General features: G+C 36.5%; 1 protein-coding gene across 11 annotated transcripts in view; it reads right to left on the bottom strand.

Annotated features, from left to right (window-relative positions):
• Tfdp2 (transcription factor Dp-2) overlaps positions 1-27,313 on the bottom strand; it is a 163,240-nt gene that overhangs the window by 28,223 nt on the left and 107,704 nt on the right. For 9 of the 11 annotated variants that reach the window (XM_046431738.2, XM_046431740.2, XM_046431739.2 and 6 more), the window contains 3 exons: positions 19,271-19,392; positions 18,219-18,266; positions 653-815 (listed from right to left, as the gene is read on the bottom strand). In XM_046431738.2, the coding sequence (XP_046287694.1) occupies positions 653-815; positions 18,219-18,266; positions 19,271-19,392 (333 nt within the window). The remainder of the gene's footprint in view (positions 1-652; positions 816-18,218; positions 18,267-19,270; positions 19,393-27,313) is intronic. The other 2 variants (XM_046431741.2, XM_058574941.1) reach the window with 1 other exon arrangement.

Raw genomic sequence — 27,313 nt, 5'->3', positions numbered from 1 at the left:
TGTATGTAACTATCTACCAAAAAGTAAGAAAAAAAAAATCTAATTGTATACTATGTACATTTCCATCTGTAACTTTATTTTGCCTGAAAAAAGTGAGAATGATTTCTACAGCAAGAACAGTCTCTAACATGCATTAATAAAGAATGCAGCATGCAAAGCATTATCACTTCTGTGTTTAAAACAAAAAGGAAATAAATTTTATCACATGTATTCATAAAAGAATTTCTAGAAAGATATTCAAGCAGTGAATATTAACTAAGAATGATATTACCTATGAATGGGGACTGTGGGAGAAGGGAGTAATTTCTATTACACACTCTTATAGAACTGGAATGTTAATAAGCATGTCCATGCATGAATTTTCCAACAAAAAGTGACATTTTCTTATTGACTTAGACAATGACGAAACAGTAAAGTTCAGAAACGTAAATGAAGTCACTGAAGAGGAGATCATGTTTAAAAAAAGCATGTTCCATTAGTAACCCCCCAATTTTTATTTTAAACTCCTCCAATCTATAATATGAAAAAAATACCTCCTAGCTTATTGAGGATGCTCTAGCTTATATGATTCCTCAAATTTATCACACAGACAACCCCAAGAAGTAAACTGTAGTAGCACTGTTACTCCATATCAAGTTAATGATCAACCTACCGAATCAGCTGCCAAGTGGTTGTTGGAATTGGTGAACTCTGAAACCAGCTCATCAGCTACTTCATTATATGATGTTGTACCTTTTCGCTGAACTTTCTCACATACTTTCATAGAAAAATGTCTCAAGCCTTTTCCATTTTTATCTCCTTTTTTGCTTCGTTTACTAGAAGAGAAAAAAATTATGAAAATAAAATTTATATTTCATCATACTTACCAATGACTTCCTTCACAAAACTCTGTAAGATAACGCAGGAGGATAGCAATTTAGTATTTGCTTCAAGTTGTAAAAATTTAAATAGATAATAGGAAATGTTTAAAAATTAATTTTTGCCTTAAAAGCCTAATAAAGTATATAGTGCTTTTGTATATATATCATTCATTTACTCAACGAATATTTATTAATGAATTACTACTACGTGCCAGATACTGTTATAGACACTGGAAATAAGTGAAAAATGACAAAAACCCTGGCCTTTTTAGAGCTGATAGAACCATTAATACTTATTTTTAATTATGGATATTAGTTTTTCTGAAATTAAAAGCATCACTGTTCTTGGGTTTATTTATCTATTCAACTGTTTTTTTGTGTGTGTGGTGCTGGGATTGGCCCCAAGGCGTATGCATGCTACCTATATGCTCTACAATGAAACTATAACCCCAGCCCCTATTCAACTTTTAACTGAAAGTCACTGGAATTGGATCTAAGTCTTTAATTAAATTTGGTCAATGCCAAAGCCTAAACTTTGATAACTTAATTTTTAACATTTGGAGGAGGTTCAATTTAGTTCTACTGAGTATCATCAACTCTATGCCAAAAAACAGAAATACAAAACTAAAGCAAGACCCACTCCCTCATTCTGAGTCGGGGGATGATGGAGAGACAGACACACACAATGACAGATAATTTCAATTTTATAAAAAGTAATTGCCAAGTCAGTTATTCACAATATACTTTGGGAACGCTGTAGGAAGAGCAACATCTAATATGATCCCTAAGAGGGTGACTTGCTGGAGAAGAGTCACAAATAATGAGGAGTCGTCACATGAAGGAAGCTAGGAAAGCTATCAGGCAGGGTCATTAGCAGCACTGGACACATGAATGGTGAAACAGTCTACAGGAGCTCATCAAACAGTACAGTTTGATGAGTATACCTGGATGTGAAGTACGACTTAGTGATGAGGAAGAAAGGTAGATAAAGGCCAGGCCCTTCAGAGCCAATGCACAGGAACTTGTACTTCATCTCGCCATATTCCATCAGCATATTACATTTATATTTAATAAGTCAGTTACATGTTTTCTGTTGTGCACTTTAACAGACACTAAGCACGCACTTTTCAAAATAATGAGATGAGAAAAGGACATTTACTTCCTTTTCCGTATATTCCCAAAGAACCATCTACATGCACCTCATGGTTCACCTTCCTTATCTATTGAAATGTGGTGAAACCACTAAGTGATAATAAGAGGGGCGGGCAGTACAGTGCGCTTTCCAGTTAGGGATAAATCTGTGCAAAGCAGGAGATGAAGTTATAAGGGGAAAGGCAGTGACAGCAAGATCACCTGAGAGGCTACTGCCACGACCCAGTCAAGAAACAGTGAGCCCTGAGACAGGGGCAGTGATTAGGTTGGAGAAGTGATGGAACTGCAAAAATTCTCAAGTTAAAAAACAGAAGAACTAAGCAACTGATTGACATGGAGAGTTTCAAGGAGAGAAATAGGGAACTCAGAAATAAGACAAAAGCTTAAAATACACACTGAATTTCAAAGACTTGAGCAGTGAATATAAAAGATCTCATAAATTTTACATAAGCTTCACATTAAAACATAATATTTTAGATATACTGGGTTAAATAAAAGATAATACAGGATTAGTATCTTTTATTCAAAATGCCTGGGACCAGAAGCATTTAAAATTTCAATTTTTTTTTACATTTTAGAATATTTGCACATCCATCACATCTTAGGGATGGCACCTGAGACTAAAACATGAAATTCACTTATGCAGCATATACAATTTATACATAAAGCACGACAGTAACTTTTACATAATATTTTAATAATTTTGTGCATGAAATAAACTTTCATGGTGTGGATCTTTCCACTTGTAGCACTCAAAAAGTTTCAAGTTATGGAGCATTTTGGATTTTTGGATTAGGGATGTTCAACCTGCATTACAATGAATTTCATGTGTTTCTTTGGTATTTTTGTGGTAAACTGAACCCAGAACTTGCACATGCTAGGCAGGAAACTATACCACTAAGCTATATCCACTTTTTACTTTTTAAATTAGCTCTCAGAAAGGTGGTCAGCATTATATTTCCACTGGGTAGCAATGATGTTGAGTTTAATTAGCCTATATAACATATGAATGGATGTATATGTATATTTTTGGAAGAGGGAAGTACCAGGGATTGAACTCAGGGGCACTCGACCACTGAGCAACATCCCTAGACCTATTTTGTATTTTATTGAGAAACGGGGTCTCACTGAGTTGCTTGCTGTTGCTGAGGCTGAGGCTGGCTTTGAACTTGTGATCCTCCTGTCTCAGCCTTCTGAGCCACTGGGATTACAGACCTGTACCATAGTGCCCAGCTCTGAATGGATATACTTAATAGGTAGCTGAATATATGAGCCTACAGCTTATGGGAGACATAAAAACAGACACCACAACTATATAGCAAAACTGAACACCTACTGTCAAAGATCCTATAGACAGGAATACAAACCCTTTTGGTTTTTAGCCAAAAGGCCTACATACCAGTGTCTGAGTAGAAAAAGAAATATTTGGTGGGGCCCTATATAGTGGACCTGAGAACAGGATAACTTCATAATAGCCAAAAGAGTTTACTAGAAGCACAGCTGCCAATTTTAGGGCCTCAGTTGAACTGAGGAGGAGTTCTGTCCTCTCAAATACCAGCTGAGTACACGGGTCCCACAATAAGGACTAGAGTTGTTGGAACAATCTAGCATATATGGTTCCCAAAATTCAGGTTCAAGAAGAAAACAATAAATATTGCCACATCCATACCTGTTTTAAGGGAATAATTAATAGTGAATGCTGTAATTCATGAAATTTTAAAAAATGAGAATGACAAATACCAAATCATTCCAGTAAAGTAGTGGACATCTAGAAGAAAAGGGCATCAGCTTTTTCAATAGGAGGTACATACCAGAAGGAAATAAACATATTTAACAAAGAAAGTATGAGTCAAGAACTTTACATTCACTGACTTTCATTCAAAGATAAGAGGTACGACCTCAGGGATTACCTGCATACCAGCCCCTTCTGAGGAATCCACTAGAGGACAAGTTTTGGACACTAGGGCACTGACATGAGACCTGGTAGTGAGTATTAAATATACAGTCACCTGTACACATGGAAAAACTGAGGGCTCAGAGGGACAGAATACAGTATCTAAATGAGTTTGTGATCCACAGTAGATAGTTACAGTTACTTTAAAAGTGGAGAAAAATGAGGAGAATGTATATAAAAAGAAACTGCGGTTGGGGATGCAGTTCCATAGTAATGAGCTCTTGCCTAGCATCCACAAGGCCCTTGGTTAAATCCCTAACACCAAAACCAAACAAAAACCAAAATGAAACTAATGTTCTCAATAATCACATTAGTGGTAATACCAGTAGAATTATTTAGGTGCGTTGAGCATGTAATACAGAATAAAACCAATGCATAACTATCATTTACTTTACTTCTACAATCCCTTTCATCCCAACGTCTTTAAAAACCATGACTTTCAGACCATATAAGATTTGAATTAAAACTATTAATATGAACCCATGAAATACTGTATCTTGGTATGTATATGTCTCTTAGATCCATCCATTTAAAAGGACCTGAAAAAATTTGCAACCTAGTAGCAATGATCACCACGATACCCCAAACTGAAGTGTGACATACATTCTCATTTAAAGAAATTAGGGTTTCTCAGAGCAATGGGTGCTTCCATATTTAGGGAAGGAAAAATTCAAGATGAACTTGGAACATCTTAGTCATACCAAATAACAAGGTATTCAAGACTACTACAGTCATGTCAAAAGAACTTAAGATCAACTGGCCCCCTGACCAAAGCCAGACAATTTAAGTTTCGATAGTTATAATAATTGCAATGTACAAACCCACCACAAGTGTTTAAATTCATGAACTTCTAGGTGTCTTTTTAAAACAGAAGACCTTTGGAAGAAGATGGAAACAAGTTCATCACCTTGAATACTAATCAATAAAAAGGGAGCAAGCATTTATTCCAGGTTTCTACAAGGACCATACCTCCAGGAAACCAAGCTGTAGATGAGGGAAAGTATTATTTAAAAGAAGTGACAAATGTACTTTAAATGCAACCCACAATGACAGGCATTAATTATCAGTGATAGTCACGCCACGAAGGGTAACTATACCTCCTATACCTATCAATGGAAGAACACACCACCAACAAAATACATTTCTATACAAAGCCTCCTCTATGTCCATTTGCAACTAGAATTTGGCATATTTAGATAACCAATGGCTTTTCATACACTAATTTATATAATTAGTACAAGTGCAAAAGTAAATAAAGACTGCTAAAAACAAATGCAGGAGTTATTTTGAAAGAAAATGTTGTGTATGAGGCTTTATATTCAAGCTAAAAAGTAGATAATGGCTTACTAAAGAAAATAAATTCTCAACTTGGTGGTTATATGCTTTTTAAAAGCCAGGAATGAAATAGGGTTGTTTTTCATCTAATTTTAGGTCTTTTTTTTTTTTTTAAGCCAGCATTAAGATAATCACAGGGTAGTTCTCAGTAATCACTTATTTGGTTTGCCCTCTGTTGTCATATACAGATAACATTTAAAGGACTAACTAGACTTTTAATAGCTACTAAATGCTGATGATCATACTCTCGAAACATAGATACAAGCCTACATAAGAGTGTCATAGAGTTAGTTCATTATCAAGTTCATTGATAATGAACTTGAAGGAAACATATAGTGTTCCAATCTAAAAACTGCAATACAAATATCCGTCTGGCAGGTTGTTGTGAGGATTAAATAACACACCATGCCTAAAACACACAGCACATAATAGGTGACTCTTCCCCTTCAAGAACTAATGGAATTTTTATAAGCAATACAAAACTGAAGCTTTGTGGTCAATAATAGCAGAATCAAGAAATTAAATGTACTCACTGGAAGGCTGATAGAGCATCATACCAAAAGTCAATCAATATCTATATAAAAATTCAACAAAGTAGGCTAGGATAATCAACACCTACAGCAAACAGGAAATCTGGTTGTTCAACCAATTCAGTAAGACACTTCTTTGAAAGTTAAGTAAACCATGTTTCTATTAAAATGCTATATGAAGAACTCCTGCAATTCAACAACAACAAAAGCAACCCAGTTAAAAAATGGCAAAGGACTTGAAAAGTCATCTCTCCAAAGCAGTACAAACAGCCAACAGGCACATGGCAATATGCTCAAAATCACTAATCAGAGAAGTGCAAATCAAAACCACAATGAGATACTGCTTCACACTCATTAGGATGGATATTATCAAAAGAACACTAGAAAACAAGGTGCTGTTCTGTGGTAAAACGTTTGCCCAACATGCACGACGAGGTCCTAAATTCAATCCCAAGCACCAAAAAAATAAAAAATAAAAACAAAATAAATAAATAAAAGAAAAAAGGTTTACTTTTTAAACTTAGCTAATAATTTTAAATAAACTTAATAATAGATTTGTATAAAAAAGTAAATGACTGAAAATAAAGTAATGTCAAATAATATCTATTTTTTTTCTTTATGCATTTTCAATGTTTTTGGCTTAGATTTAACAAATTGATCCTAAAATGTAACATGCTATAAAAAAATAACTGAAAATGGATCAAAGAACAAGGCATGGTGGTGCACACCTGTAATCCCAGCGGCTTGGAAGGCTGAGGTAGGAGGCTCAGCCAGCCTCAGCAAAAGCGAGGCGCCAAACAACTCAGTGAGACCCTGTCTCTAAATAAAACACAAAATAGGGCTGGGGATGTGGTCAAGTGCCCATGAGTTTAATCCCCAGGACCCCACCCACCAAAAAATAAGAAAAGGTATAGGGGCTGTGGATATGGCTCAGTGACAGAGTACTTCGCTAGCATGTGTGAGGGCCTGAGTGCAACTGTCAGCACTCTGCCAAAAAAGAAAAAAAAAATCCAAGAAATGTTAGTACAGATATACAAAAATTAGAAACCTTACACTGCTGGTAAGGATGTATAATGGGGCAGCCACTTTGGAAAACAGTCTGGTAATTATTCAAAAGGTTAAACAAAAAGTAACCATATGACCCATCAGTTCCACTCCTAGTTAGATACCTAAGAGAAACGCAAGCAATTCTCCATATTTCCATAAGAGCACTGGCTAAAAAACATTCACAGCAGCATCATACATCACAGGCAAAAAAGAAAAGGTATAGGGGCTGGGTATGGTGTCGCATGGCTAAATCTCAGCAGCTCAGGAGGACTGCAAGTTCAAAGCCAGCCTCAGCCTCAGCATCTTAGTGAGAAGTGGCTGGGATGTGGCTCAGTGGTTAAGTAGCCCTGGGTTCAATCTCCAGTGCACACCCCCCAAAACAAACAAACAAACAAACAAACAGGAAACAAAATGTTTATCAATAAACAAATAAAATACAGTATATTCATGTAGTAGAATGAATATTATTCTGGAATAAGGAATGAAGAACCAATACATGCCACAACACAGACGAACCTTTAAAAAATGCTAAATGAAAGAAGACACTCCCAAGGGTCCACATCATGTACATTTCCAATTATATGAAATATTCAGAATAGGTAAATCTATAGAGAAGAAAGTCGATCAGCAGTCACCTAAGACTGGGAGGGATGAGGGACTGGGGAGTGCTGGTGCAGTATTTCTTTCCTGGTGGTGAACTGGCAGTAAAGGTTGTGCAATTCTTTGAACTGTACATTGTCAATGGATGAACATTGACATTCATAGCATATGAACTGTACCTCCTCAAAGTTGTTAAAAACAGTCACTGTTTTAACAGTCTTCCCATGCAGGACCAGCATGCGGCTGTGCCACAGATGACCTACACCCTTAGTCTGACAGGACTCCAATTGTTGCATGAGCCTGCATGAGCCACCGTGTGCTAAGAGCAACATCAAACTGCTGTAAGGGCGTAGGAACCTCCATGCCAGGTTCTCAAGTTACCAGAAACTCACCCATTCCAGACTAGCACTGCGGCCCAGACCACACTTGGGTATTACTGCTTAGGATCACTCTCCTTTTGCTTCTCCTTTTCTTTTTAAAATTTATTCCTTATTTTCTTTAAAACTTCCTTCCTTTTCCCTTCCCCTTTCTTTTCACCATGCTAGGAATCAAACTCAAGGCCTTGCACATGTGAAGCAAATCTCTATAACTGAAGTACACCTCGAGCCTGTTTCTCTTTTCTATAGTTAGGACCTCAGACTTTTTAAAAACTAACTTAGACCTAAGTAAGTAAGTTTTTACTTACAATTTCATTAACAGTAATTTCTTCTTCTTTTTATTTGATAGGGTTGAAAACAGTGCTTTGGGAACTATTCATAATTAACTTGAATTAGTCTACAAAAAGCTTACAGCATGGGAGGACAGCTTTCCTTTTCTTACACAGTCCTCTTCCACCTTCCAGAGATTTACAGGACTGTTCAGTTACCTAGCGGCTGTTGTTAGCTCTTCTGGAGCTTTTGCTTGCTTGCTTGTTTTGGTGGTACCCTCAAGCATGCGAGGCTTGGGTTGTTTTTGTTTTTTTAATATTTATTTATTCATTTATTCATTCTTAGTTGTAGATAGGCACAAAATCTTTATATATTTTTATGTGGTGCTGAGGATAGAACCCAGTGCCTCACATGTGCAAAGCAAGCACTCTACCACTAAGCCACAGCCCCAGCCCTTATTTATTTTTTAGTTGTAGTTGGACACAATACCTCTATTTCGTTTATTTATTTTTATGTGGTACTGAGGATTGAACCCATGACCCTGTATGTGCAAAGTGAGCGCTCTTCCCCTGAGCCACAACCCCAGCCCCTAGGCTTGGGTTTTTAAATGTAAATTTTTATTAAAGCACAACCCACATAAGATCTGAGCAAACCATGTTAAGTACCTTCCTAGTTATTACCATCCCGAGCCCCACCTAAAGGATATCCACAACCACCATATCCATCATTAGTTTTACATGTCTTGAACTTTATATATGTACTTTTTATATGTGCTCTTCTGTGCCTGATTCAAACCTATCTTCTTTTAAAAATAACTTTTTAGGGTTGAGGTTGTGGCTCAGTGATACAGTGCTTGCCTATTGCGCGTGAGGCAATGGGTTCCATCCTCAGCACCACATAAAAATAAATAGTTATTGTGGCTACCCACAACTAAAAAATAAATATAAAAATAATAACTTTTTAGTTATAGATGGACACAATACTTTTATTTTTTATTTTTTAAATTTTATGTGGTGCTGAGGATCAAACCCAGTGACTCACACGTGCTAGGTGAATCATCTACCACTAAGCCACAACCCCAACTCTCAAAACTATCTTTGAGTGATTCATTCATATTCTTCAAATGGCTGCAGTTCATTTACTCCAGTGTATGAAGAGAACACACTTCATTCACCCATTCTGCAGATGGCTGTTGACTTCTTTCTAGTTGTGGCTATTATGTTCTTTAAAATATTAATTAAATTAGTTTAATTTAATTACTTTTGGAGCCATGACTTGGATTTGAACCATGGAGGCTATTATGAATAGTCTATAAAACTTTCCTGGATAAGTTTTTGATGAATATGTACATCAACTTCTGTTTGTATATACTTGCAAACAGAATTGATGTGTCCCAGGCTGTATGCATGCTCAGCTTTAACAGATACAGCCAATGCCAAAAACGAGCGAACTTATGCTGCTATCAGTAGTGTATGAGCAGTCTAGGTTCTTCATAGCCCTGCCAAACTTCTTGGTGTTTAGTTTTTCACTGTAGTCATTCTGGTGGATGTAGTTTTACTTACATTGTAGTTTTTGCTTGCATTTTTCTGATGGTTAATGCACTTTTTTGTATTTTTTAGTAGATATTTCTATTCATTGCTGGAATAAAGAAGTTCTCCATTGTTTTTTCCATTGACTTTGTATCTAGTAACCTTGCTAAATTGACTTCAACTCAGTTTGCATATTCTTTTGGTTTATTCCTGGGCACAGCATCAGAACATCCACAAACACTGGCAGTTTTGTTTCTTGGATTAAGACAATAAATAGTAATACAGTACTGAATAAAAGGGGTGAAAACAGGGATCCTCCTTGTTTCTTATATCTCAAGTTGAAAGCTTTTGATGTCACCCCTACATGTACTGTTTGCTGCCATTTTTGTCAATTGTCTTAATATATTAAGTTCTCTTCTATTACTAGTTTACCAATAACAACAATGTATAGTTGATTAACCATATCTTATATGGTTTTCTCTGTATCTACTGATTATTTAGTTCTTCTCCTTTATTTCATACAAAACCTAGATTCTCAGCCTCCTGCCCACAAACAGCCAAGAACTCCATATCTAAAAACTACTGGGGAAGTTGCTCACCTTCCTAAATTTTTCTCTTCTCTAGTTTTGGCCTCTCTTGTTCTTACCACCTCAGTAACTTTCTGATGGCTTCAAACAGATAATTCTGTATTTCATTCAGTCTTTCGGGCTATTCTTGGCAGTAACACTAGGCTGCGGCCAAGTTTTTCCTTTAACTTTGGTTACTGTTAATCATGTTTCAATCTTTTTGAAAAAAATTTTTAAGCAATCGCGTTTTAAACTTCTGAGAATTTTCATTGCTCCTTTTTTATATTTGCTATTTTTGTTTTATGGATATTATCTCTTAGGAAACTTCAGACTTCTCAAAGGATGATAATTAGAACTCTCTTTTTATTGTTCTTCTCTGCTAACAGGAATATTACTATTTCCTATTCATTTGGGACTTTTGATTATTTACCTTGTTCTTTGTCCTTCATGATAGTTTTCCAAAAGTGTCTTGTCCTTTCATGTTTATGAATGTTGGGTTCAGGTGTTTATTTTTTGCAGTATTGGAGACTGAACAGAGGCACTCTACCACTAAGATACATCTCTAGCTCTTTATTTTATTTTGAGACTAGGTCTGACTCCATTGCTGAGACTGGCCTTAAACCTGCAATCCTGCTCAGCCTCCAGCATCACTGGGATTACAGGTGTGCACCAAAATGACCAGAGTGTACATGGGTTTCTTGTGTTTATGTCTCTGTTCCCAAGAAGGTTCTCCCCACATGCAGAAAGCTCACTTCCCATATACCATGTCTGTGCATATGGGTGGGCCATGGTAGCCAAAGAGGTTAATGGCAGGTAGTACTGCTGTTAAGCAGCTTAGTCATCTTTTCCCCACAGACACAAAAGCCAGAATGAGGAAAGATTATTCTGGAGGGCATACTAAGATCTTTAAACTCACCAGGCATGATTGTATATGCCAGTAATACCAGCCACTCAGGAGGTCAAGATAGAAGCAAGTTTGAGGTCAGCCTGGGAAACTTAGCATGACTCTGTCTCAAAAAATGCCCGGTGATTAGTAGCACAGTGCTCATCTTGCATGGGCAAGGCCCTGGGTTTGACTCCTAGTACTGGGGAAAAAAAAAAATCCTTAAACTCAACTGAGGGTATATATATTAGTTACCTCTCCATCATTGTGACAAAATACCTGAGAAAAGGCAGAGAGATTTATTTTGGCTCATGGTTTCAGAGGCTTCAAACAACCCAGGGGTGCTTAGTCCTGTTGCTTTAGGTCTATGATGAGGCAGAACATCATGGTGCAGAGTGAGTGGTGGAACACAGCTGCTCACCAGGAAGTAGCCAGACACACTTCCAGTGAGCTCACTTCCTTCCATTAGGACCCACCTCTTAAACAGTCACCATCCACAGCACCACAGGCTGGTGTCCAAGTCTTTAGAGTATAAGTTTTGGGGGACATTTAAGACTCAAACCATTACTGGGCAGGCAGTTCTGTTTCCTTGCAACCAATTCTCCAAGTTCTAGTCTGGGGAACAAAATGGTTTTGGTATGATTGCTATGTATGTGGAGACAGGATGAGAGCTTCAAGGGGTTTTAGAGGGCTGGTCCAGCTATACTGTTAGATAATCTTTATTTTATTGCTGTGATTCCTCCAACATTCTTTCTTGCCTTTATAGCCGTAAGCCCTAAGACTGGAGCCTCTCCATGACAATACAAGGAAAAATGGCTCCTGTCTCCAATGCATTCTTACTTCTTTGCCTATTCTGGGGTGTACATTTCTGTATTTTCATTTATCACTCACTATAACCATATCAGAGTCTATCTTGGAATTGGAAAATCTATACCCCACCACTTTTGACAGTACCTCTAGACATATATTTCCTTTCTTTTCTTAACACTATAATTTCAGTATGATATTAGGAAGAGGGAGAAAACATGAATATTCAGTCCCTCATCTTAAACTGAAAGTTTCCTTAAGTAGATGGGATTACACATTTTCTTAGAACTTGAGCTCTTTGAAGCAGCAAGACCCTTTCTTTCTAAATGACACTAAACGTATGACACTAGATGAGAACACTGTGATATCTATTAGTTCATAAGCCAAATAAATGAACTGGGAGGAAGCATCCTTTACCAAATAAAAACCAAATTGATGAACTAAAAGGAAGAAAATAAAACCACTAATACACAATAGTGTGAAAAGCATGTTACATCAGTAACTTGAAGTATTCCAATTTATAATACCCAAGGAATAAAAATATTTATCTTTCAGACACTTATCTAAAATCCACAAATCACTGTTTTTTTTGTTTTGTTTTGTTTGTTTTTGTTGTTGTTTTCATATTCTACCAATAACAGGTTACAAAAGTAACCTACTTAATATGACTTACTGCAGTCCAGGGTTAAGTTGCAACATATACATTCCATTTCAATGAGAAATTATGCATAGTAGGGCTGGGGCTGTGCTCAGTGGTAGAGTGCTTGCGTAGCATGTGGGAGGCACTAGGTTCGATTCTCAGCACCACATATAAATAAATACGTAAAACAAAGTTTCCGTCAACAACTTAAAAAAATTAGATAACAAAAGAAATTAGGGCTGGGGATAAAGCTCAGTTGGTACAGTGTTTGCCTTGCATGCATACGGCACTGAGTTCAATGCCCAGCACCACCAAAAAAAAAGAGAGAGAGAGAAAAATTATACATAATATATAATAAAAATTTCAGGGGCTGGAGTTATGGCTCAGCAGTAGAGCGCTTGCCCTGCATGTGCAAGGCCCTGGGTTCGAAACTCAGCACCACATAAAAATAAATAAATGAATGAATGAATAAAGGTTATTGTGTGCAACTACAAAAAATTGAAATATTAAAAAAAAATTTCATTTCTTCTTTTTTTCTGAGTGTTGGGGATGAAACTCAAGACCTTGTACATGCTAAGATTCTACCATTGAGTAATATCCCTAGGCCTCATTCCTAATTAAAAGGAGTCAACCAGAATGTTTAAATTAAAAAAAAAGTTCAGTAATGTTATAAAGTTAAAACCTGACTTAATCTAGCAAACAAAGAATCACCTTCTGTGATATGAAATGTGGGGTGGGGATGGAAATAGGAAATGAGTGCTTTTCCATTATAGACCTTCACTACCTCCCTCCCTGAATTATGTCATCCAAGCCCATGACCACTTCTATGCTAATGACACTACCACTTTGATAATTAGTAAGTCTCCCTGACTTCCTATGTCTAAAACAAAACTCAATTCCTTCCACAAACCTATCCCTAACTGCTATAAATGGAAATAACATCAATGTTCAAGTAAAAGAAAATCAAGAGCCATCTTTCATTTCCCTTTTCCTTCAATCGATCAATAAATCCCTCTGGTTCTACCTCCAAATCTATCCACTTTTTTCCATCTCCACTGCCAAGCCAGTGTCCCTGAAATAGTCTTTTGACTTCCACTCTGTTTCCTTAGAATTCATTAGTTACTTGCAACCAGTGTAAATTAAATCGTAAGATATCCCTGCTTAAAACGCTCCTCAGAACAAAACACAAGGCCTTTAATGACCTGAAGCCCACCTGCCTCTCCATCCTCAGCTCACACCACCGTTCTCCTCCTCTCTCCAGTCTACGGTGCACCCAATGTATCACACCTCCTCCCTTAGAGGCTCCGCATTTTCCATTCCCTTGGCTCAGAATCCCTGCTCCCCCACTGACTGCTGGTTATTTACCTTCTTGGCTTCTTTGCACTCTAAGATCTCCTTAGACATTTTTGAAAGTAGCTGCAACCCTTGCAACACTCTCTACAAATCACTCCCCCCTGCTTTTTACTCTACTACTAGCAATTAAACCCAGGGGCACTCTACCACTGAACTAACATACTCAGGTTCCCCCTTTTTAGTTTTGAAACAGGGTCTAAGTTGCTCGACTAACCTCAAACTTGTGATCCTCTGCTGGGATTATAGGTGTGCACTATCATACCAAGCTACCTTTTTTTTTCCTTGCATAATATGTATTACATCTAAAATTATTTTATTTGTTTACTGCTTCCTTCCAGTGAGTTCCTTAAGTGAAGGGATCTCTCTGTCTTGCTTGTTATTATCCCTAATATCTAGAACACACCAACACCTTGCAGATACTCAAAATACATTTGTTGAATGAGTGAATTGACTTGATAAACACCACTGAAGCAGAGCATGGGTTTTCATCATATTGATTTTGACTATATAACTTATTATACTTTAAATTGTATTAGTTTATTATGGATTATTAGTTTATTATATATATAAACAACATTTTTACTGTGCTCCAGCAGGACAAAAAAAGATAATTAAGATTAAATGAGGGGCTGGGGTTGTGGCTCAGTGGTAGAGCGCTTGCCTAGCATGTGTGAGGCACTGGGTTCTCAGCACCACATAAACAAATTAAATAAACAAAATAAAGTTATATATAAAAAAGATTCTTGATGTTTTAAAAAAAAAAAAAGATTAAATGAAGGGGCTGGGAATGTAGCTCAATGGTAGAGTGCTTGCCTATCATGCACAAGACTCCGGGTTCAAGCCCCAGCAACAAGAGGGGAAAAAAGAGAAAAAGGAGGAATAAAACACTACTGCACTAAATCTTATACTTATTTTGGACAAGATTTGAGGAAAAAAAAACACATTTAGCAATTGTTTTGGTGGACTAGAAGTGGGGGTTAGATATAATACAGCAAGTAATACTAAAAAATAAGAAGAGTCTAGTAACCACTGCTACTCAGGAAGCTGAGGCAGATGGATCCCAGGTTAGAGACAGCCTTGGCAATAGAGTAAGACCCTGTCTTAAAATAAAAAGGGCTGGGGATGTAGCTCAGTGGTAGAGCTCTACTGGATTTAATCACAACATTTTTTTAAATAAAAAGTTTTTAAAAAAATAAACACTAAGAAAAAAAAGTAATTGAATTAAACAGAGAAAAGGGAAAGTTGAATCAATGGCTATAAAAGCCAAGCATCCCTAATTTCAAAATTCAAGTTCCAAAACCCTCCCAAATCCCAAATATTCCAAAATGTTAAATTCTTTGAGTGTTGATATGAAACTCAAAAAGTTTTCTATTTTGGAGCATTCTGGATTTTGGATTAGGGATGCTTAACCAATAAACTCCAGGCAAAACCATGAAATTTGAAAAACTCCAAATTCTGAAACACTCTGGTCCCAAGCGTGTTGAATAAGTAAACCTGTCCTAATAATTTTTTAAAATATTTTTTAGTTGTAGTTGGACATAATACCTTTTATTTTATTTTTATGTGGTGCTGAGGATAAAACGCAGCACCTCACACGTGCTAGGCAAGCACTCTACCACTGAGCCACAACCCCAACCCCCTAGTAAACTTAATCTAGCATTTTGATATGTGATCTTTACACTTTTCCCTTATGAAGGAAAATGAAGAGAATCTTGGTATTTGTTTGTATGGTAGCAGGAATTGAGCCCAAGGGCACTTAACCACTGAGCCATATCCCCAATCCTTTTTAATATATATTTTTTGAGACACTCACTAAGTTGCTTAGGCCTCGCTAAGTTGCTGAGGCTCGTTTTGAACTCATGATCCTCCTGCCTCAGCCTCTCAAGCCGCTGGTATTACAGACATGCACCACCATGGCTGGCAAGAATCATATTTTTTTATATTGTATTTTAGTTTGCTTTTCATCCCTATGACCAAAATACTGGAAAAGAACACCTCACAGGAGGGAAAGTTTACTTGGGGCTCATGGTTTCAGACGTTTCAGTCCATAGACGATTGACTCCATTGCTCTGGGTCCACAATGAGGTAGCACATCATAGGAAAAGGACTCAGCAAAGGAAAGGTGCTCCACTGATGTCAGGGTCAGGAAGCAGAACATGGGGGAAGGGGGAAGATACACCCTCTCAGGGTGCAATTCTAGTGACCACCTCCACCTCTACTAGCCATGCCCTACTTGCTTACAGTTCACCCTTCAAATGAGGATAACTGATTAAGTTACAATTCTCCTAATCTAATCATTTTCATCTCTGCATATTACTGCATTAACACGAGTTTTTGGGGAACACCTCATATCAAAACCATAACATACTATTTATAGTATATAGGTTCTTAACCAAGAAACAGTTCCATTTTTGTGTATGTGTGCACACAGTACTAGGGATAGAACCTAGCGACTAAGCTTGCATTCTATCATTGAGGACATTTTTTAAGGCCTATAACATTGCTTAATACATATCTAAGAACTTGTACCTGTACTTTGATAGGATAAACATCAATAAATACCAATGTGAGTTTTCCATTAGATAGAAAAAAAACATTTTCCCATATATTTCTATATGATACAGTGGTTCCCTGGAAGTGATCTTGTCTGTTTCAAATAGTTAAGAACTGAGCTGAGTGTGGTGGCACATTCACAAACTACTTGGGAGGCAGGAAGATCACAAGTTCAAGGCCAATTGCTACAACTTAGCAAGACCCTGTTTCAAAATTTTAGTAAGTTTTTGCTGGGCCCAGTGGCACACACTTGTAATCCCAGCAGTTCAGGAGGCTGAGGCAGTTCAGGATCATAAGTTCAAAATCAGCCTCAGCAACTTGTCAAGGCCCTGAACAACTTCTCGAGGCCCTGTCTCAAAATAAAATACCAAAAAGGGCTGGGGATATGCCTCAGTGGCTAGGCACCCCCAGGCTAACTCCTTGGTACCCCCTAACCTTTTCAAAAGTTGAAAAAAAAATTTTTGAGGGTTCAGTGGTAGAGAACTTACACATCATAAATGAGACTTTGGGTTGAATCCCCAATAAAAAGGGGGTGGGTGGGAGAGAAGAACTAAAGAGTGCTAGAAAATATACATTCTTCATATACAGTCTCACAATCCTCACTCAGAGCCTCTGCACTTTCTTATTTATTTATTTATTATTTATTGTAATTGGACTACAAATACCTTTATTTTGTTTATTGTGGTGCTGAGGATCAAACCCAGGGCTTCGCATGTGCTAGGCGAGCATTCTACCGCTGCATTTTAAACTAAATTCTAACATGGAGCTAACTAGTATCTCGATGCACAGCAAATCATAGATGGCAAATTAGGATAGTGAAGTCAGGAAATTATTACATTGAGAGCACACAATCTAACAGGAGAAAAAAAGACTAAACCACCTTTCAAAAAAGTCACAAAAACTTAGAATCAGAAATAATTTTAAAAAGCATAGCTGGCAAGATTTCATCTAAAACAGTTATGATCTTAAAGATTTCAACTGCCTCTGAGATGATGAGTCTTAATAGGTCAACATTAATATGGTATCCAGGGTAGTGGACTACCCGAAATACTGAACTTCAGCTCAAATAATGATTTGAAATTGATTGATTATTTTTATTTTGTAGTGCTGTGGACTGAACCCAGGGCCTCATGCAAGCTAGGCAAGCACTCTGCCCCTGAACTGAGAGTTCTTAATCCTGGAGTTAAATGACTTGATAGGCATTTTATATTTTATTTAACAGACCATGAGTGATTCTATGACAACCAGAATGGAGAACCACTGTACTAATATTCTAAGAAAAGTGACATCATTCTTGAAATAGTGCTTAACAAACAAATAAGAATGTATTATGAGATGGGCTCAGTGGCACACACCTAAAATCCTAGTAGCTCAAAGACAGAGGCAGGAGGATCACAAGTTCAAAGCCAGCCTCAGCAACTTAGTGAGATACTGTCTCAAATAAAAACTGGGAATGTAGCTCAGGGCTAAAGTGCCCCTGAGTTCAATCTCCAGTAACAATAACAACAACAATAACAACCAAAAAGGGGAAAAAGAGGTATTATTACCTACAAATAGTTTCAATAAAACATGTTAAAAGTTGAGGCGTGTTACGGTAAAATGGAATATTCACTTTGGTAGAATACTTCACCTCCCAAAAGGAATGAAGGACGTTAACATTATGGAAAGAAAAACGCCTCACTATTTAAACTAAATAAGTCTGGGCACCAAAAACCTCTCTTCATACTGGAATCCTAAACAAAATATTCACACTTATACTCACCTTTCTGAAAAATCAGAGTCTATAAATTCTCTAGCCCGTTTTCTATCACTAAAAAGACAAAAAGCATAAACACAACACATAAATAAGCACAGCTTTATTTAATGAATAATTTATGTATAACTTGTCTAATTCTACACTGAATATATCCAAAGACAAAAACTAACAAATATAAAAAGTATGGTCACAAAATAAAAACAATCTTGGGACAAGACATGACAAAGTAATCTTACATTGAAATGAGTTCAATGAAAATTTAGGAAGGAGAACATTAGAGACCTACAAATGAGGTTTTACAAAATACTTTTGTTTTTGATGTGTGTGTGTGTCCATCTGTATGGATGCATATTAACATGCAGGTAGCTTAAAGGACTCAGCTGTCTGCTTGCTAAAATTCACCTAGTGCAGTAGCCACCATGTAAGGCCTTCTAAAGTAACAGAGTGACGAGATGAGACTCTGCATTACCCTATAAGCAAAGATGAAACAGATATGGGTTTGATACTAAAAGTGGCGAATGAGTAACACATAAGAGATATTGATTGAAATTCCCTGTGTTTCAAAGAATTAAGTAAAAACTGAATAAAATTTTTAATATCTTTGGCATTTTTTCCCCTAGTTTTTTTTTTTTTTTTGGGTTCCCTAATTTCTTTTCTGGTTTTTAAGGAAATAAGAATTCATAGGAGAAATTCTGAGTATAGCCAACATATAATATATAGCTCCTATTTTATGTCTGTTAGTAACAATATAAAATATAATTTTCATACTTTCAAAGCAGCTAAATGTTGTAACAATAAAAACAGTCTTATCTCAGAGTTTAAAAAAAAAAATCCAAAGATTCAGTTTGAAGGTATTGTACTGCTTTTCTCTATTTAAAACAGGTTGATCCAGAGGCAATTTGTGTATGACACACAAAGTAAACCAAAATTGGTGATTTCAAAAAACATTAGTTTTTAAGAATTATACTAACAAAACAAGAACAGAAGACAAGGAAGCAATAAAAAGTCAGAGCTTTTTTTTTTAAGGGGCTTAGAAATAGTCACTTGTGCCATCTTACCTGGGGACCCAGCCAGTGGCTTCTGCGATGTGAGTCTGAGTGACCATAGCTGGTGCAGGGGTGTACGGGCTCCCAATCAGAACACTTCCTGAGCTGGCTAGTCTCTGTGGTGTGCTTATGATCTGTAAGGTCAGGAACAGGAAAATAATGCTGTTAATTACTGAGAAAAGCCTACAGGCAGACAATATGTTGATACCAGGAGGAGACCCAGCTATCTAAAAAGCACCTAATGCCAGTCATCTAAAATATAAGCTATACCTATGATTTACTTATGTCCTAGGATCTTAAAGTACGAGTATCCCCGTGTTTTGTAGTGGCGGGAACACTGGGGATTAAATCCAGGGGTGTTTAACTACTGAGCCACATCCCCAAACCCTCACTTTTTTTTTTCTTAATACCTGAGTTGTTTTTTTTTTTAATTTGTTCTAATTTTTAAAAATATTTGTTCTAAATTGTTTTGTTATACCTGACAGTGGAATGAATTTTGACATGTTATTTATAAATGGAGTATAACTTCTCATTTATCTGGTTGTACATTACGCAGAGCTATATAGGTCCTGTAAGCATATATGCACAGAGGGTAATAATGTCCGATTCATTCTACTATCACTACTACCCCTTCCCCCCTCCCCTCCCTTCACTCCCCTTTGTTAGTCCAAAATACCACTATTCTCCCCACTCCCTTTATTGTGAATTAGCATCCACATCAGAGGAAAATATTTGTCCTTTGGTTCTTTGGAATTAGCTTATTTTACTTAGCATAACATTCTCCAGTTTCATCCATTTATCAGCAAATGCCTAATTTCATTCTTCTTTAAGGCTGAGTAATATTACATTGTGTATATATGCCAGTTTCTTTATCCATCTGTTGAAGGGCATCTAGATTGATTCCATAGCTGAACTACTGTGAATTGAGCTGCTATAAACATTGATGTGTCTATATCACTGTAGTGTGCTGATTTTAAGTCCTTTGGGTATAAACTAGGGAATGGAATAACTGGGTCAAATGATGGTTCCATGCCAGATTTTCTGAGGAATCTCTATACTACTTTCCAGATTGATTACACCAATTTGTAGTCACACCAGCAATATATGAGTGTACTTTTTCCCCACATTGTAGCCAACATTTGTTTTTGTTTATATTCTTGTTTTTTTTTTTTTTTTTTTTTTTTTTGGTACTGCTGGGGATTGAACCCAGGGCCTTGTGAATGTAAAGAACCCTACTGACTGAGCTATATCCCTAGCCCCTATTGTTGCTTATATTCTTGAAGATTGCCATTCTGACTGGAAGGAGATGGAATCTCAGTGTAGTTTTAATTTGCATTTCTCTAATTGCTAGAGATGTTGAACATTTTTTCATATATTTGTTGATCAATTGTTATTTCTTCAGTGAAGTGTCTGTTCAGTTCTTTTGCCCATTCATTGACTGAGTTATTTGGTTTTCTGGTGTTAAGTTTGAGTACTTTATATATCCTGGAGACTAGTGCTCTATCTGAGATGCGTGTGGGAAAGATTTCCTCTCATTCTATAGGCTCTCTCTTCATGTTATTGTTTCCTCTGCTGTGAAGAAGTTTGATTCCATCCCATTTATTAATTCTTGATTTTACTTCTTGTGCTTTAAGAGTCTTGTGAAGGAAGTTAGTTACTAAGCCAACATGGTGGAGATCTGTGCCTATTTTTTCTTCTATTAGGCGCAGGGTCTCTGTTCTAGTGCCTAAGTCTTTGATCCACTTTGACTTAATTTTTATGCAAGGTAAGAGATGTAGGTTTAATTTCATTTTGCTACATGTGAATTTTCAGTTTTCCCAGTACCATTTGTTGAAGAAGCTATCTTCTCTCCAGTGTATGTTTTTGGAGCCTTTGTCTAATATGAGATAACTGTATTTATGTGGGTTTGTCTCTGTATCTCCTATACTGTATCATTGGCCCACACATCTATTTTGGTGCCAATACCATGCTGTTTTGTTACTACTGCTCTGTAGTATAATATAAGGTCTGGTGTTCGGTTGTTTTTGTTTTTGCGCCAGGATCGAACTCAACCATTGAGCCACATCCCCAGCCCTTTTTTGTATTTTATTTATAGACAGGGTCTTGCTGAGTTGTTTAGCGCCTTGCTTTTTGCTGAGGCTGGCTTTTTGAAATCGCCATCCTCCTGACTCAGGCTCCCGAGCCACTGGGATTACAGGCATGCGCCACTGCACTAAGGTCTGGTATTGTGATGCCTCCTGCTTCACTCTTCTTTCTAAGATTGCTTTGGCTATTCTGGGTCTCTTATTTTTCCAAATGAATTTCATGATTGCTTTTCCTATTTCTACAAAGAATGTCATTGGAATTTTAATAGGAATTGCATTAAATCTGTGTAATGCCTTTGGCAGTATGGCCATTTTAACAATGTTAATTCTGTCTATCCAAGGGCATGGGAGATCTTTCCATCTTCTGAGGTCTTCTTCAATTTCTTTCTTTAGTGTTCTGTAGTTTTCATTGTAGATGTCTTTCAATTTCTTTTGTTAGACTGATTCTCCAGTTTTTTTTAAAGCTATTTTGAATGGGGTAGTTTTCCTAATTTCTCTTTCAGTGTATTCATCACTGATGTATAGGAACACATTTGATTTATGGGTGTTAATTTTATATCTTGCTATTTTGCTGAATTCATTTATTAGTGCTAGAATGTTTCTAGTGGAATTTTTTGGATCTTCTAAATATAAAATCATGTCATCAGTAAACAGTGATAGTTTGAGTTCTTCTCTTCCTATCTGTATCCCTTTAATTTCTTTATTCTGTCTGATTGCTCTAGCTAGAGTTTCAAGAATGATATTTAATAAAAGTGGTAAAAGAGGGCATCCTTGTCTTGTTACGGTTCTTAGAGGGAATGCTTTCAGTTTTTCTCCACTGAGAATTGAGGTTGGCCTTCCCCAACCCTTTTTGTTTTGAGACAGGGTCTTACTAAGTTGCTTAGGGGCCACAAACTGCTGAAGCTGGTCTCAAACTTGCGATCCTCCTGCGTCAGCCTCCCAAGTCATTGGGATTACAGGCATGTGCCATTGTGCCTGGCAAAGCAGAAGTACCTTAAATACTGATGAGGTAAAAATGTACATTTTAGTAAGTATTAAACTGACAACTTACAATGTCTTAGAAAAATGAAAACCTTTCTTTGAAATTAAGTATACAAATTACAGTAGAGCTTGATTTACTAGAGCCTGGATAATAACAAATCAGATCTTCAGAGTCCAGTATAATGCAAAGATACTACACAATGTAGGTTAGTACATGCAATTTTCTCTTGCTTCTTCCACAACATTTCCTCATGTTATTAAATAAAACATTCCAGTGTATGGATTATTGTTCCCCATTATTATTATACATATGGATTTTTAATTATTCAATTATAGATTATTCAGTTAAAAATCTTAGCCTCAATTTCTATTTCCTAAGACTATATTCCAGAAAGGAAATTAATGGAATAAAAAATATTTTATTTTTTAAAATGGATCCTTAATGTGTGTTACCAAATTGTTTTCTAGATTTTATAACAATTTTCACTGGTGAAGAGAACATGTTTTTTCCAAATATGTTTATAAGAATACCAAAAAATCTGGCAGCCTAATAACAGCTTTCAAAGTATTTTCATAAAAACAAATAAATAAGGGCATGTTCCAGTGAAGGAAGGCACTAATGGAAAAAGACTGGCCCTATGTGAATAGCTAATGAAGCAGCTGCTGGGCACAAGGGTTCTATTTTTATAAAATTTTGAAAATTTCTATAATAGTAAGGTTTTGCTTAGGTTCTACTTGAGATGAAAACATATAATATGAGTTAAATATAATTGTTAAGTAACTCTTCCAAAAATTTCTTTTTTTACTGTGTCATATAAGTCAAATACCAATTAACTTTTGTCTCCATAATAATTAAAAAAAAAACCTGTCTGTATATCCAGGGTCTATAGTCATTATGTTAGTTGTTAACTTACTCCATAAAGGACCAAAGGGAAGAATTCAAAGGCATTTCAAGTTCTTCATTTGCTATTGAGGTAAAGACTCAAACAATAACCTGAACAGTATTCAGACTTCATTATTGAAGTTCAGTTAACATTTATTCATTTACTAAAGTATTAGGAACTTCAGTTAGGTTCTGTTTGTGTTTGGCATTATGCCAACCTGGGACTAGGGAGATGTTAATACTTACAGATGTTCAGAACATAATTTGAGTAAGTTAATTCTGGAATTAAAAAATAAAAACAAAAGACAATAATACTGACAGATGTCTAAAAAATTCGGATTATTAGCAATATCAAGTAAGGCATCCAGAAGCTTGTCTCAAGAGAACGTGAAACTAGACAATGTATTGGTCACACATTCTAAGTATGTTTTATCTCCCACTCCTCCAAGTATCTGAGCTCACTTCCCTACTTCCCATCCAGTTGCAAGACTTTAAGGGAAGACAAACTGCCTTGCTAAACTGTGTCCTTTGCAGGGTCTAGCACAATGCTGGGGGATGCTCACAGGAAAGGCACAATAAATATTTACTGAACTGAGACAAAAGACCCAACTTTTAAACTGACAGGGAATAAACTAGGTTCTTTGTTCACTGACATTCTAGAACCAATTATGTAAAATACAATAAGAAACACTATAATATAAAGGGCACAGTTCGCATGCTGACTTTGGGTACAAATAGCTTAAGAAGAAAGATTTGAGTATTTGACTAGTCTCTTTTCTATTCTATTCCATTCCTAGAGCAGAAGTCCTAAGCATTCCAACTGATCTGTGAAATAGTTTTATTATTTGTACAGAATTATTACTAAGGAGTTCTCTTTCTCTATTACTAGCCTACATGCTTGATTTTTCCCGATAAAAAGGGCTTTTGGGGATGGGGGAGAGATGATGAAAAGAGGATGGGAAACAGGACATAGAAAAACTGACTACCTTTATTAAAAATGATGTAGGGGGCGGGCTGTGGCTGTGGCTCAGTGGTAGAGTGCTTACCTAGCATGCATGAGGCACTGGGTTCAATCCTCAGCACCACATACAAATAAAATATTGTGTCGTCCTACAACTAAAAAACATATTTGAGAAAAAAATTACATGGGAATGAATAAATGGATGAAGAATACATGATATATATACACAATGATGTTTTATTATACCATAAAGAGAATGAAATTATATCATTTGCAAGAAAATGGATGGAATTTGAGAACATTATGTTAATATAAATAAGCCAAACACAAAAAGTCAAGGGTCATATGTTTTTTCTCCTATGTGGAAGCTAGACAAGAAAAAGGAAAAAAATGTTCTGGGGGATGGCAGGATATCTCATGTACAACCAAGGAGATCAGTAGAGTAAAGAGACCAGAGGGAGGGAAGAAAAATACTGGGGAATGATATTGGCCAAATTACATTGCTATATTGTATGCATGTATGAATATGTAACATTGAATCCCACCATTATATACAACTATGATGCATCAATAAAAATATGGAAAAAAAGAAAACGACTCTGAAAATGAATTGCTATGTTCTACTTTACTTTTTTTTTCCCTTTAATGTCAGATCCTTGGTTGATGGTCTTTGATAATCTGAACATGAATAACACCATCTTACTCCTTTCTCTTAACATAGGGCATAGTACACAGCAATTCCTTAACATTTCCTGCATGAACAAAATGAGGGATGATAGACTTGAACAGGAAACACAAATTTGAAGTGCGCATGAGCTATACTGAGTTCCTAAACTATAATATTAATAGTGAGCTTTAAAGAAACAAAGCAACATGGGGGTAGGAAAGACAGTGGAATGAGATGGACATCACCACCATAAGTACTTGTCTGAAGACACGACCGGTGTGACTCTATTTTGTATACAATCAGAGACATGAAAAATTGTGCTATATGTGTATACTGAATTGAAATGTATTCCACTGTCATGTATAACAAATTAGAATAAATATTAAAAAAAGAAAGAAAGAAAGAAAGAAACAAAGCAAAAAGTAGCTAGGTGCAGTGGCATGGGTCTGTGGTGCCAGCTAGTTAGGAGGCTGGGGCAGGAAGATTGAGTCCAGGAGCTTGAGGTTAGCCTGGACAACACGATGAGACCCTGGCTCAAACAAATAATCACAGAACAACAACAAAAACTCAAAAGAAAGTCAGTAAGAGCTGATCAACCACTGAATATAGGAAAATTAATTTACATAGTGACAACTCAGACATGCTTTATAGACCCAGAACTTTAATTTTGATATTCTAAATTAAAATCAGAGGTAAAAACATACTTCTAATATTTAGCTGATATGACTTAAAAAAAAAAGAGAGAGTTTTAAATTTCAGAGCCTTCATGAAGGGTACAATGGTGCACACCTGTAATCCCCACAACTTGGGAAGCTGAGGCATGAGGATCCTAAGTTTGAAGTCAGCCTCAGCAGCTTAGGGAGAACTTGTCTCAAAATAAAAATAAAAAGAGCTGGGGGGCTGGGATTGTAGCTCAGTGGTAGAACACTTGCCTTACACATGTGAGGCACTGGGTTTGATCCTCAGCACCACATAAAAATAAATAAAAATATTGGTCTAGCACAACTAAAAAATTATTTTTAAAAGCAGGGGCTGGGGATATAGTTCAGTGGTGAGCACCCCTGGAGTCAAGCCCCATAATAAATAAATAAATAAATACACACACACACACACACACACACATACATACATAAATTTCAAAGTCACCCATTTTCCCTTCAAACTCCAGACATTCCTAATTTAAAAGAAACCATGTGGTTTCTCTGATAATCAATTAGACTATGAAAATCAGACAGTAACTGAACAAAATTCTCAAATTTTCTGAACTGCTGTCATGTATGACTTAAAAAAAAAAAAAAAAATTTCTGCCCTCAACATATTTTATGTACTACTGCCACCTACAGTTAGAAAAACTGAAAGCATAAGTATTCTGAAAAATATTATATTAAAAGATTCCATTATTTGACAAAATTTTGGTTTTCATTATAAGCATATAGCTTTTAATCTTCTAAAATAAGGTAGCTATGAACTTATACATGCAATCATAAGGTATATACATCTATAAGATAAACTGTAAACCAAGGGCAAGTATCCCTAGTTAAACCAGTTACTACTACACCAGTACCCACTGAAAATTTTTTCATATGACCTTTTGAAATTTCTACTATCATTAAGGTTTGGCTTCCAAAAGACTGTAAAGTTCCAAGATCAAGTAGAAAAAGAAGACTGTATTACATAGATAAGTAAGATGGGATCATGGATGAGAGATTCAAGACAATTTTTATTTTTATTTTTCACAGTGCTGGGAACCAAACCCAGAACCTTGGACATGCTAGCCAAGCACTCTACTACTGCACCATACCCCCAACCCAGACAGTGTTGAAAAGTGACAAAAGAAGAGGAAAACCAAGGAATGGATGTACTCCCCATTCAAGTTGCTGTGACAAAATTTCTAACTATTTATAAGCAACATAAATTTATTGCTCACTTTCAGTACATGAGAAGCCCAACATCAAAATACCAGCAGATTCAGTGTCTGGTGAGGGCTTCCTTGCTTCTAAGATGGAGCCTTGTTGCTGTGTCCTCTCCAGGCAGAAAGGGCTAGGGTACTCCCTTCACCTTCCTGTATTAGGGTGTTTGAACCAAGCATGAGTGCAGAGCCCCTATGACTTAATCACTTTTCCAAGGCCCTCCTACTAGGATCACCAAAATGGGGATGAGGTTTCAACATTATTTTTGGAGGGTCACATTCCAATCATGGCATTATATCTAGCCCCACCCTATTCATGTCTGTCTCGCATATGAAATATATTCATTCCATTCCAGTTGTCCTGTAAATCTTAATTTGTCCTAGCATTCACTCAGAAAGTCTAGAGTGTCATCCAAATCAGATATAAGTGAGGCTAAAAGGTGTATTCTGTCCTGAAGCTATTTCAGAGTCCCCTATTCTTCCTTTAAACTCCAGACATTCCTAATTTAAGAGAAACCATGTGGTTTCTCTGATAATCAATTAGACTATGAAAATCAGATAGTAACTGAA

This window comes from Marmota monax, unplaced genomic scaffold (genome assembly GCF_021218885.2).
Source record: "Marmota monax isolate L192 unplaced genomic scaffold, Marmota_monax_Labrador192_F-V1.1 WCK01_AAM20220418_F8-fsc00022, whole genome shotgun sequence".
In the NCBI taxonomy this organism is placed as follows: Eukaryota; Metazoa; Chordata; class Mammalia; order Rodentia; family Sciuridae; genus Marmota; species Marmota monax.
Note: the sequence above shows the minus strand (reverse complement) of the source record. Positions and strands in the feature narration are given on the sequence as shown.